The sequence below is a fragment of the Sceloporus occidentalis genome, unplaced genomic scaffold (genome assembly GCF_023333645.1).
Source record: "Sceloporus occidentalis isolate IW3139 unplaced genomic scaffold, rSceOcc1.0.p SCAF_37, whole genome shotgun sequence".
Taxonomy (NCBI): domain Eukaryota; kingdom Metazoa; phylum Chordata; class Lepidosauria; order Squamata; family Phrynosomatidae; genus Sceloporus; species Sceloporus occidentalis.
In genome coordinates this window covers 7,216,841-7,230,000 of record NW_028317017.1, presented here as the reverse complement: position 1 = coordinate 7,230,000, position 13,160 = coordinate 7,216,841, and the positions used below count along the sequence as shown (strand labels likewise).

Sequence of the window (13,160 nt, the reverse complement as noted above, 5' to 3'; positions counted from 1 at the left end):
CTGTGTGTGCCCCGCGCGAGAGAGTCAGTCTATCGCTGCAGATGGTTAAACAAGCGGCTTTGTGCTATTTTTGCAACACTGCACTCTGCAGGCATAAAAACGAACGGTGCCAACAAAGCATCTGCCAAACCGCTCTCCCCTTTCTCCCAGACAAAAGAAAAATACAGAAAAATAGTTCCTTTTTTATTCCTGGCAAGTAAATATGTGTATATAAAAATATCAATTAAAAACAAGACATTTACGGCTCAATTATCATGGAAATGGAAAACATCAATCATTAGTTATGACCGAGTGCAGATCCCTGGCATATGCCTAACGTTACTGGATCCTCTCTCCCGTCTGACAATGTGGACTGTAACCTGTAACAATATGCAGACAGCAGAATAAACTGTCTGCAGAGCTAATGCGGAACAGGTAAAACCATCGAGCACGACGTCAACAAAGCTTATGGAGCTCACCACAAAATAATGCATCAATAGTACAGCTATTTATAAAAGACATGCGCCTTTTACAATGTATATGCTTTCATTTAAGTTTACGTTGTTTTATTTTAAGAAAACTCGGTCCTCTTTTTTAATACTTTGGATGGTTTGATTATGGCATGTCCCTTTAACACTGGCTGTTGATTGATTGACCATCTGGGCATTATTAGCCCATCTGAGCTGTTCATCATGTCCTGGTTTGTGTGACAGCACGCATTTCTTATACACTTCACTGCTAGACAACATGCAATTTTTATCTTTTCTTTTTAGTTATGCTATGTTTGCTTATCTCTCACTTTCGCCACTACAGGTCGCATACACGCGGCTGCTGGGGTAACTAGGTGGCTCCAGAATTTCTGAGCAGTGCTGGTATGGCAGTTAAAGGGCCATCTGCTCGCCCTATTTTGAAGGACGGTTTACTGTCTCTGACATCCCCGTTACAGAATAACACGTATCAGAGTAGTCTGTGACAACGATAATATACAAGGAACAATCAGCCATCCTATGCGTTATCGGAGGGTGACGGGGTAAGATAAAGCTCAATGGTTTCACCTGTTCTGCATTAGCTGTGTAGAAAACTCATTCTGCCGTCTGTGTATTGTTACATGTTAACAGCAGGTATTGTCGTTTTCAGATAGGAGAGAGGATCCAGTATAATTTCCCATATGCCAGAGATCTGCTTTTACTCACAACTGATGACTGACAACTCATCACAACTGAGCTGCAAATGTCTTGTTCTGACTTGACATTTTATATATACATATTATGCTAATATTATTTTATATTTACATTTGGTGGCTGGCGTGTGCCTTTAATAAGTTAACATGTATGACATTTTGCACCAGAGAGGCGGTTTTCAGTAGAAACTAGGAAGGCTTTATGGTATAAACGGATACCTGTTTCTATATTGAATTTTCCTGTTAAGCCCCTTTGTCGCTCTTAACCCCTTCAATCCCCTATAGATGTACGGGGACGTCCAAACAACGCCCACTAAGACACCCCTATGGACGTCCCGGTACGTCCAGCCCTTCGTGCAGCGTCAGGCTTTGCCGGCTTTCTGCTGTCCGATCGCCTGAACCAGCATGAAAGCCGGTAAGCTGTTACACGTAAACTGCCCGATCGCGCAGTTTCAAACGCGCTATCGGGCATTCCCTTCCGGGTTGCGTCACTGCGGGGATATCCTGCCCTCCGATGAGACACAGAGACGCTGCGATCTCTATGCAGGTCTGTGAGGACCTGCATAGAGATCACAGTGTGATCGGTGCAGGGGGATCGCGGGGAGGGGAGTGAGAAACCATCTCTCTCACTCCCCCTCCCGTCCTGTTACAGAAAAGCTGAAAAAAACAAAAACTGGTTAGTCATTTAAAAATAATATTAAATAAATCATTAAAATAATAATATAAATAATACTAATGTGTGACATCACTGGCATGTTCAGGAGGTCCCTAGGAGGACCTCTAACCATTACTGTGTAAAAGAAAACATAAAAAATACAAAAAAATTAAAATAATATTTTTTTTTAAATATATAAAAAAAGATATTAAAAAAAATTCTTAAAAAAACCTTACATCATAACATCTAGCCAGTATAACCCTCCTGCCCCCATTCACAACCCCCAAACCCGTTAAGCCATAGGCAAAAAAGTTATACAAAATTGTACACCCAACAGTATGCTCCGTGGTGCTGGGAAAGTCTGGAAAATCTAAATGTATATAAAATAATATTAGCATAATATGTATATAGCTGTTAGCGACTATTTTATTTTCTCTCAGAAATAATGAATTTAAGTGGGAGTTTTTGGCATTAAGCATTGCCCTTGCAGGGAATAACAGTTGTTTTGTGTAGATTCGACTACTAGAATGGGGGGTGTTAAACAGGCCAATATTTTCCAACATTAAGATTTCACAAATATGTATTTCATCATCATTCAGCCGATACGCAACGAGAGAAGAAGGTTCAGAGAGAGTCCAATCTTCCTAGTTCAACCTGCCATGCTTAGCGGTAAGATCTTTAGGCAACGATAAAGGCCTATTCCGGCCAGGTATAGAGAAACAAAGCGGTTTTAAAGTTAAACACATTGTAAAGAGACATTTTGGAGAAAAGTGGAGTCTCTCAACCCGCTTATATCACTATACATTGTGAAGGTCCAACTGGGAACCGCATACCTGTAAAGATCACTGGGCTCTGCCCTTCATAATGTATAGCGATATCAGGGTGTTAAAATATTCAGCTCTCCTGCCAACTCTGTCTTTTTCTGAAGTGTGTTTTATATGGGGCCTATTGGCTAGACATTTTAGGGTATAAAAATATTACAAAGATGACAAAGAGCATCTTGGCTGCAAGGAACCATTCCTGACTGCAGGACAAATCCAAAAAAGCAGACCTGTTATACACATTATATACATTAGCGATCTGCTAATAATTTGACAGGAGCATAAAAACCAAAATGGGCACAACATTTAAGCGGTAGTACTGTAACACCACTGAGTGCAGCTCTGGTCACCACTTCAGCCCCCCAACACGTTCTAGAGAGAAGACACTGCGATGATGTTGCTACGATGCATAGCATGGGGCATTGAAATGACAGATCTAACGCAACAAATATTTTGGGAATCAACGTTTTTCTTTTCTTGAATTATCCATTCTCCAAATATTCATTGTCATAGTAACACCAGCTCACCTCGCTTTACAACATCTACCAGGGCACACAAAATATACATTAACAACATAATAATTAGGAGGCAAAGCTCTAAATGAGGAGCAGTCACCATGGAAACAAATTGAATTGCGTCACATAAAGACAGACGTAAATTAATTTATATATATATATATATATATATATATATAAAGATCTATATAAATAGATATCATGCATATTCCATGAATTAGTAAGCATTTATTTTTAGAAATACAAATCAGAAATGTTTACTTACCAAAATGCAATCTACCTTTGACTGTATGGATTTGCTATAGGAGAGGGAAAGAAAACACAAGATTTGTTTAAATAACTACATTAAGCATCTGGCAAAGGTTAAAATAAATGTTATCTTGCATACTTATATATAGATAAATATAGATAGATAGGATATATCTAGATGTATAAAAAAAAAATATATATATATATATAAAATGTATGTAATATATTACTTTGCATAATAACTTCAAATAACTGCATAATAATGCTTTACTGGTTACAAGTATAATGGGTGGTTTTCACTGGCTAAGCATTTAAAAAAAATATTAAAACAGAAACAATTATTAATATATTTGTAACAGATATGTGCTTTACGGCATTAATTGAGGCATAATTAGGAACCCCGGCTCTATAAGACACGAGGCAGCTCCCACAAGTGCATGGCCCATCGGTGCTCACTTTAAGAATCATTCCCAGATTTTTGCATCCCTCCCTCGCCAACCCAAATGAAAGGTGCAAAGGACAAAAAAACTTTTTTTGTGATATACTAAACTAAATTGTTAGTGTCCACAAAGCTTTTAATATTTTCTAATAAAGTTTAGAAAGATGAGATGAAGGAAATAACCGTTTGTGTGATGGAGAAAAGAACCCTGTGAAGAGCAAGCGATGCTTTCCGCATCATTATCTACCGTATTTGCTCGATTATAAGACGAGGTTTTTTTCAGAGCAAATGCTTCCCGGGGAAGCAGAGCCGGTCAGAGAGATCAGAAGAAAGACCGGGACCCCGGCGGCGCTGTGCCGTCCCAAAGTCATCGGCGGATCCGGTAATTTTCTGGAGGAGGCGGGGCCATGCGGGGTCACACAGCGTCATTGTGTGCGATCCCGTGGGAGCTGCAGTAAGCGCCTGCTGAGGCATCATAGTGAGTGAAGTCTCTTAGTTGCTTGAGTGTATATTAGGGTCTGGGTATGTAAGTGTCAGAGTGGGTATGTAAGTGGGTTTATTAGTGTCTGGGTGTGTAAGTGTCCCCCTATAATGCCACACTGCCCCATGTTATGCCTTTTAACCCCCTATATGCCACTCTGTCCCATGATATGCCTTTTAACCCCCTATATGCCAGAGTGGCATATAGGGGTATAAGGCATTTCTGGAGGCAGAGTGGCATATAGGAGGTTAAAAGGCATAACATGGAGCAGAGTGGCATATAGGATGATAAAAGGCATATCAGGGAGGCAAAGTAGCACATAGGGGGGTATAAGGCATTTCTGGGGGCAGAGTGGCAAATAAAAGAAAATGAAAACAAACAAAAATTTTACATGAATTAAAACCTTTTTTCCTATAGGGTCGTCTTATAATCAGGCTTTTTTTTTTTTTTTTTTTTTTTATTAATATTCAGATTTTGGGGGGTCGTCTTATAATCGAGCAAATGCGGTATGTCATCACAGCTATTCTTTACACTTTAAAGGGGACTGTAACATCTGAGATAAAAACCAAAAATGAACGCAGCACTCTACCATCCATCACTTGTTTTGTTATATGATGTCAGAAGCGCTGTACATGAAGTCAGACCCATTTTGCTATTTTTGTGAAATTACGTTGCTTGCCTAAGGATGTGTGACGGCACTTGCACCATAAATATACAAACGCGTTCCATGCTGCATTGTGTGAGATCAAATAGTTGCAGTGTTTCCATGTCTAAGAGGCTTCCACCAACTAGTTTCACTAATAGCAGAGGATCAATGGTGGGTTAGTCAGTTCAAAATTCTGTTTGCACCTAGGCATTCGGTTGCATTGTCTTGTGGGGCTGAGTGCAGGTATTTGTGAACTTTTTATTTATCGTCTAAGCACGGCCCTCCTTACCACTTGTTTTTGTAAGTAAAATTGTTAGGTTATATACTACTTGTTATGTCCTGCGGAATATGATGTTGCTATTTAAAAACATTATATATATATATATATATATATATATATATATATATATATATATATATACACACAAACACACACATATATATATATATATATATATATATATTAAACACACACACACATACATTCTCCTTGCAACCATAGGACAATATCTAAAGGTCATAAAAGAAGTGGAGTAAGAATTGTAAGCCACAAGGGATACAGCGCATGTGTATGAAGTGAAGAGACACTCCAGCCATCATATGGCGAGCGGGAGTGGGGGTCTGTTTTCACCCCAGTGTGCATGTGCAGAAAGTGCTGCCAATTAGTGCCAGACAGACCTCATTGTCTCACGCTAATAATTTTTTATTTTTTTAAAAGAACACATGCACGGATTTCCATGCAGTAGAACATGAGTCAAACCGGAGTGCCACTTTAATGTTTCTTTTTTAAGGGTTCAGATTGTTATTTGCCAGCTTTGCCTTTGATCGGACATAACCAGGACATTTCACGGATGTTTTCCATCGCATCCCATGATTTTTCAGCTCTACTGTCAGCACACGCAGTAATCTGCAACATGTTTTCCTGACCTGCACCGATTCTACGACTATGCGAGTGTTAGAAACCATTTACAACTGTGACGTTCCACCATGGAGTAGTCATCACAAATATCTCCTGGCAATGCTGCAATTTAAAATACGTGATTTGACAGCCCTCAAATACAGAACAGAAAATAAGTGGAGTATTACTATAAGAAAACGCACATGCATTTCTCCAACAACAAAAATAAAATAAACCACTTATCTGACACAGAAGCTGCAAAATCTCTAGATTTCCTTGTCCATGATCCCTTAATTTCTTGTTATTGGTTGGCTACTTAACCCCTTAACGTCCATTGCCGGGTCAGGCACGTCATGCAAAACGGTCACTTAACGACCTATGACGTGCCTGACACGTCATCAGACTTAAGCTTAGAAAGTGATCAACGATCACTTTCTAAGCTTAAACGGTGTTGCTGTTATGCCTCGATGTCGAGGCATTCAGCAACACCGAGATCGGCATGATGGGCCATCTCTGGCCCCTCCCCGGGGCGTCAACATCTGCCACACATTGTATGGCAGCGGACGCCCGTTTTAAAAGCGTTTAGGAGGCGATCAACGATCACCTCCTAAACTTCAATGGTGTCGCTGGAATGCCTCGATCAGGAGGCATCCAGCGACACCAAATACTTACCCCAGGGCGGCACGCAGTCTTCGCCATCCACAAGATGGCGGCGGCCCGGGAAAAAAAAATAATAAAGTTGAAAAAGTTCGCTAGACGGTCTCCAGACCCTCTAGAGAACTCTGGCTCCACTTGCAGGTTGAATACAGGTACTGCATTCAACCATACAAGTCAATGGAGCCCAGCTTTCTAATCACTATGTGATTAGTAAAATATAAAAAAAAAAAAAAAAAAAAAAGCTTAAAAAAAACATGGTAACATTTAAAAATTATTATGCTTTAGAGCAAAATGTAAAAAAAAAGTCCAAAAAGATTAAAATAAATAAAATAAAAAGTTTATTATTATGAGCAAGGGCTAAAATTAGCGCTGTATCTTCCCAAAAATCCTGACGTGGAAAAATTTTAATAAAAGCATTTCAAATACCCAAGGGGTGTCTAATTTCAAAAAATGAATGGTTTGATGGGGTAAATTGGAGTGGCCGGGCTCAAAGATAGGGCATAGGCACAGACTGACCGAAATGGGGGGGAAAAAAAAGCGCATTTTAACCTCAAACACCAGACAAACCCATACATGTGGGGTATGACTGAACTCGGGAGATGTTCCTGAACACATATTAGGGTGTTGTTTGATAGTGACGTATACCTGGAGCTATACATTTATACCCAAAGTATAATTTGTGTGAAAAAAAAAAATAAAAAAAAAATACTACCACAAAGTGTGGCAAAGGCTGGTGGTAGAATCTGATGCATGGAAAGGGTTACATACTACCATTTTAAGTACCTTGGGGTGTCTAGTTTTACAAAAATATATGGTTTTATGAGGTAAATTGTAGTGGCCAGGCTCAAAGATAAGGCATAGTCACAGACTGACCAAAATAGGGGAAAAAAAGCGCACTTCCCAAATGTGGCCTTTTAACCCCAAACAGCAGTCAAACCCATGCATGGGTGGTATCACTGTACTCGAGAGATGTTGTTGAACACATATTAGGGTGTTGTTTGATAGTGACGTATACCTGGAGCTATAAATGTATACCCAAAGTACAATTTGTGTAAAAAAAAATACCCAAAAAAATACTACCACAAAGTGTGGCAAAGGCTGGTGGTAGAATCTCATGCATGGAAAGGGTTAAAATACTAGCATTTGAAATACCTTGGGGTGTCTAGTTTTCAAAAATATATGGTTTGATGGGGTAAATTGAATTAGCCGTCTTCAAAGATGGTCCTATTAGGACATGGGGGCAGAATGACCAGATGTAAAAGTTCCAAGTTAAAAAATGTGCACTTCCTAAATGTGGCGTTTTACCTCCCAAACAACCCGACAAACCCATGCATGGGGGGTATGACTGTACTCGGGAGATGTTGCTGAACACATATTGGGGTGTTGTTTGAAAGTGTTGTATACCAGGAGCTGTAAATCCATACCTGAAGAGCAATTTTAGCGATAAAAAACACAAAATAAATTACTGCCACAAAGTTTGACAAAGACTGGTGGTAGAATTAGTGCATGGAAAGAGTTAAAATTCTAGCATTTGAAATACCTTGGGGTGTCTAGTTTTCAAAAATATATTATTTGATGGGGTAAATTGCATTGGCCGGCTTCAAAGATACCCGAAATGGCACATGGGGGGAAGAATTACCAGATTTGGAAAAAATGGTTTTGAAATAGCAAAACGCTACCTGTACTTATTGCTCCATAACGTGCAGAAAAAAGCAAAAAAACATAAAAACATTGGGTATTTCTAAACTCAGGACAAATAGTAGAATATATTTAGTAGGTTTTTGTCATTAGCTTTTTTGGATGAGTAAAAGATTTTTGGGGTAAAAGTCAGAAAATGTGGGTTTTTTTTACATTTTCATCATATTTTATTATTTTTTTTATGGGAAATTAGATAATATGATTAAAACAAATGTCCTGAAAAAAACAACATATAATTTGTGTGGGTTCACTAAATGAGTAAAGAGAAAATTACATCTAAACACAAACACCGCAAAAGTGTTAAAACAGCCTCGGTCCCAATGGTACAAAAGGTAAAACACAGCCCGGTCCTTAAGGGGTTAAGCGGTCAGACAGTAGCAGTAAAGTACATAAGCAATGAAATCTATTGGAGTATGTTCCAGTCACTGATTGACAGCTTAAGCAGCCAATCAGAAGCAAAGTGCTTCCAATCAACGAGAAGACTTAACACAGCGTTTATCAGTGCTGGAGCTTGCTAGAGGTGAGTATATAAAGTGGCCGAATACATCTTCTGGCGGTGGGGAAAGGGGCCGAATGCATCTTCTGGGGGTGGGGAAAGGGGCCGAATGCATCTTCTGGGGGTGAGGAAAGGGGCCGAATGCATCTTCGGGGGGGAGGGGCCGAATGCATCTTCGGGGGGGAGGGGCCGAATGCATTTGGGGATCCTGCAGAATCCTCCATGCATATTCAAAAGAGAAATGAAAATTAAAGGGACCACGCATCTCTCATATCCCTACATCCTATTTTGTGAGTTATTTTGTGCATTATATTATCAGAACATACTGTGACATGTCCTTTGATGACCCCTCCACTCGACTGCTATAAACAGCAACGCAAACAAGGGCGAGAAAGGATCTGATAAACAGCCTGGAAAGAGCAGAAAAACTGTGAAACATTTGCAGGTTCCCTGCTGCACCTACAGGGCAAAAGAGTGGCTGTCCACATTATCTCCACCTTGGGTATGTGGCTGGTTTGCTGCAGACTCGCTGACCTCCTTTTACAGCAAAAATAGCCCGGGGATGGTTTTGACGGGATGCTATGGCTAATTCAAATATCTACACTCCACAAGAGCTAATCACGTAGCAACCTTGTCTCCGTTTACTCGAGCTTATTTATTTTGGCTTTGGCAGCAGAAACTAACTATATTAAAGCACCAGAAAGTGAGACAACACTCTCAATGCACTGGCATTTTCTCTGAAAGACAGAACCCAGGAAATAATTATTTGTGCTGCTCCCTTTTCCCTCGTGATAACAGCTGCTCCAACCACATCTGTCCCTTTAGCTGCATCTAAAAACAGACACAGACAAAGCTATATACACAAGAGAGACTTTCCAGCTCTGCAGGAGATAATTCTCCCGTCCCCCATTACACATTTGTGGAATGCACACTTTTTGCACTGAACCCCAATGCATTTTAATATATTAAAAAAAAAGTTTTATTTATTTTTTTACATTTCACCTACACGCGAATGGGCAGCTCCGCAGCCACACTCGAAATACACTTCAGTTAAAATAAATGGGAGCTCGAGTTCATGCAATACAATCTCTTACTAGTAGTTAAGGCTGATGGATACCTTTAAACTTAAAAGTAATAGCACTTTTATCTAAGGTGGGGGCTGCGTGCCAAAATGAAAAGCTGTGTCAGGTGTACAATGTTCAGGATTCGAAAAAAAATGTAATCGACAAAGACCAGGTTAAAAAGCAATCTACAGTTACAAATAAACAGCTGCTAGAACGCCTAACCCAGGGTGCTACAAGACTTGCCACCACTATAAATAACATTCATGTGGCTTATGAGAGTAGAAACACAGTCCAGTAAGAGCTTCCTGTGGCTCAATTCCCCTTTTTTTCTAGATAAAGCCGAGTATATAGAATACAGAAAACCACGAGACACTCTCGAGCAGGGGGGCACCGTAGGGCAGGCTATTTATCGGCTACCTGTTCTCCAACCTATTTGTATGTTATCTGCAAACCAGTCTGGAACGAATATAAAGAGCTGGACGCGATGAGTGATGAAAGTATAAAGATTCCTCTGCAAAGAAACCAAACCCAATCAAAAATGGACATATCCAAAGAAACAGAGTGTAAACAATATAACCACTTTTGTGGACATGAGGGGCCCTTCCAGTGTCAATGAGAATGTTTCATCAACGTCGTCCAATGTGGAAGTGATACAACAGTCCATGAAGGGCACAGACTGCAGCGTAAACTCCATGGAGAAGGTGGGAGAGAATGTGTATCAATACATTCAGAACAGACTTGACTTTGTAATGAAAGATCTGGTGGCAGGATCTACCTGGTGACGTTTGGGAGTATTTACTGAACAGCGGGACTGCGGGTGACACGTGGTGAACCTGAAGATTTCAATTTAGAGATTAAAACAAATGATTCAACCAAATGATTCAACCAAACCCCCAATGCTTGGCCAAGCTGCCTCATCTAGTTCGCTTACTTACATGTTTTCTGGAAGTTTCACCTGTCCCGAATTAAGGATACACTCGCCGTGTGAAATTGGCACAGATGTTGTAGTAAACAGTATTGTTGCATGATTTACTTATACTTTTGTTTTGATTTCCCCTTTAGTCTCCAGAAGCATTACATTGAATTCATTTATACACAGAATTCCATATAAAAGGTAATACTGTTGCTGTGTATTTTTACTTGGCTATTTTGGTGTCTAGCTAAGACATTCAGACAGATGTCACTCCACATTAGAAATGTTATGTTAGTATAGCAGGAAGTCTCCTGTTTTCAGTATTGGGAGGTGCGAGTCACATCCCTGCTCAGACCAAGTATTACCCCTTAAATCAAGAGTGGAGGTCTTCCAAGTTAGAAGCTTTGTTATAAATGGTACACGCAGTATTAAGCATTCACAATAAACATTTCTGCAAAGGCAGCTAAACTCGCATTTCAAAATGCCCAAAATGTAAAAAAAAAACCTCCAATGAGTATGGTGCAATAGAGAGGCTGATGTGACCCCATCGGCACCCAGAAGACTAACAGCGTGCCTGGGGCCCACACCGCACTATATCAAATGGATCACTAAGGGAAACAGGCAAAAGGAAACCTAATCTCACATCCAGGATTTCAAAACAAGCTGGAACTTGCCACAGAGAACATGGGTACCGTGTTACACGCTTGTCAGCTTTCTTGGGACCCTGCCATTCCAATCCCTTTGACAATGTAAATGTGAAGCAAGAGAGCCATTAAGTGCAGAAGCATGAACTAGGCAGTTGAAGTATTTGTCATCATGGAGATGAGGCCCATTTTTCCTGATCATGTAAACACGCACAAATACAGGGCTGATCAAATACAATTCGAATTAAGGCCTAGATTATTTCATTACTTTTTTAGCCAGAAAGAAAAACCTTATCAATATCGGGATGAGTGTTGGTAAAACGCACATTCTAGGCCACCTCCAGAAGCTATTTTTGTTTTGCTTCTAGCCATTTCTACATCATGTTAGCTCCGCTATCTTAGCCCAATCGACTAGACAAAATCACCCAGCCAAACACTCCGACTAACAGAGGAAAGGACTTCATTAGCATTGCCACAAAGACTCAGCTCAGTGTGGTGCTTCATCAGGGAAAGTCACCCAAAATATCAAAGGACTGACAACAATGGCCTCCAGGTCGACAGATAACTGAAGTTGGTTGGAATAAAATGAAATAAAAGCACATTTGTCATTGCTAGTCTAAAACTGTCTTATTTTTCCCACAGGAAAAATGTATACTTTGTATGTACTCAACTGTACGTGCAATTCACACTCCCTGCACGGCATGTTATTTAGGAACGAATTCGGCTCACTTTTAAGCACTTTATGGACACAGCCGGTTCCAGTACTGTTGGAAAGCAGCCAAAGGCTCGGGTACCAGCGGGTAAGTTTTCTTCTCAACTTTAAACGGCACGTTGTTTCCAACAATACCTTTAAAAATTTAAATTGAGGTTTGCAGAATGGTTCCATGAGAGTGAATGATTCAGCAAACCTCAATTTTAAAATATGTAAAGCCTGCTTAGTCATTTTCTTAAGAGAAAAGAAAACCATACATTACTACCACCACATGTACAGAGACAAATGTCCAAGCTGTTCTTTGAGAATTCAAGATTCAAGATTGTAAGCTTGCGAGCAGGGCTCTCTCCACCCAACGTATCGGTTTGTCTTAGTCTGTCAATTCTTGTCTTGTCATATCCCTTGAAAATATGTATTGTATTAAGCGCTGCGTAAACTTGTTGGCGCTATATAAATAAAAAAGAATAATAATATATTCAAAAATACATCGCATATAAAAATAGTCGCATATAACCAGTGTTCCCTCTAAGCTGTGCACCTGTGCGCGCGCACATAACTTTTCAAGGGAGCGCACACATCCTAAAATTGTGCGCACAGTACCTAACGAGGAGCTGGGGGGGGCAGGCAGTCCGTCCAGGGTGACGCTGGCACTCCTCCAGAGACGGACAGTCATGTCCACCGCTGGAGGAGCAAGCTTGGTTGGGGAGATCAAGGATCTCCCTCCAACCGGCTTAAAATCAATCAAGGGAGCGGGAGGTCTGTTAATACAGACCTCCGATCCTGCTCCCTTGTGATGCGTGCGGCAACTGATGCTGTGCGTCGGGATTTGCTATCATATCCCAGCCCACAGCACTGAAGCCACGCCCACTGTCTTTACTGCACCAGAAGGACAGAAGAAGAGGCAAGGACAGAAGAAGAAGAGGCAAGAGGAAGAACGAAGAGGAGGAAAAGTAACTAACAGAGGAAAGGTAGGAAAACATTGTGAGAGTGGATTAGTAAGTGTGTGAGAGTGATGGGTGTTATGCTGTAGTTTATGCTTAATGTTTGTGAATGAGTGTGTGTGTGTGTGTGTGTGATAGCATGGATGTGTAAGTGGGGGGATAGCATGGCATA

At 40.4% G+C, this 13,160-nt stretch overlaps 1 protein-coding gene across 1 annotated transcript in view; it reads right to left on the bottom strand.

Annotated features, from left to right (window-relative positions):
• The window catches only part of RFX7 (regulatory factor X7), a 51,038-nt gene that overhangs the window by 26,738 nt on the left and 11,140 nt on the right, over positions 1-13,160 (bottom strand). The window contains exon 2 of the mRNA XM_089488329.1: positions 3,416-3,449. Coding sequence (XP_089344455.1) covers positions 3,416-3,449 — 34 coding nt within the window. The remainder of the gene's footprint in view (positions 1-3,415; positions 3,450-13,160) is intronic.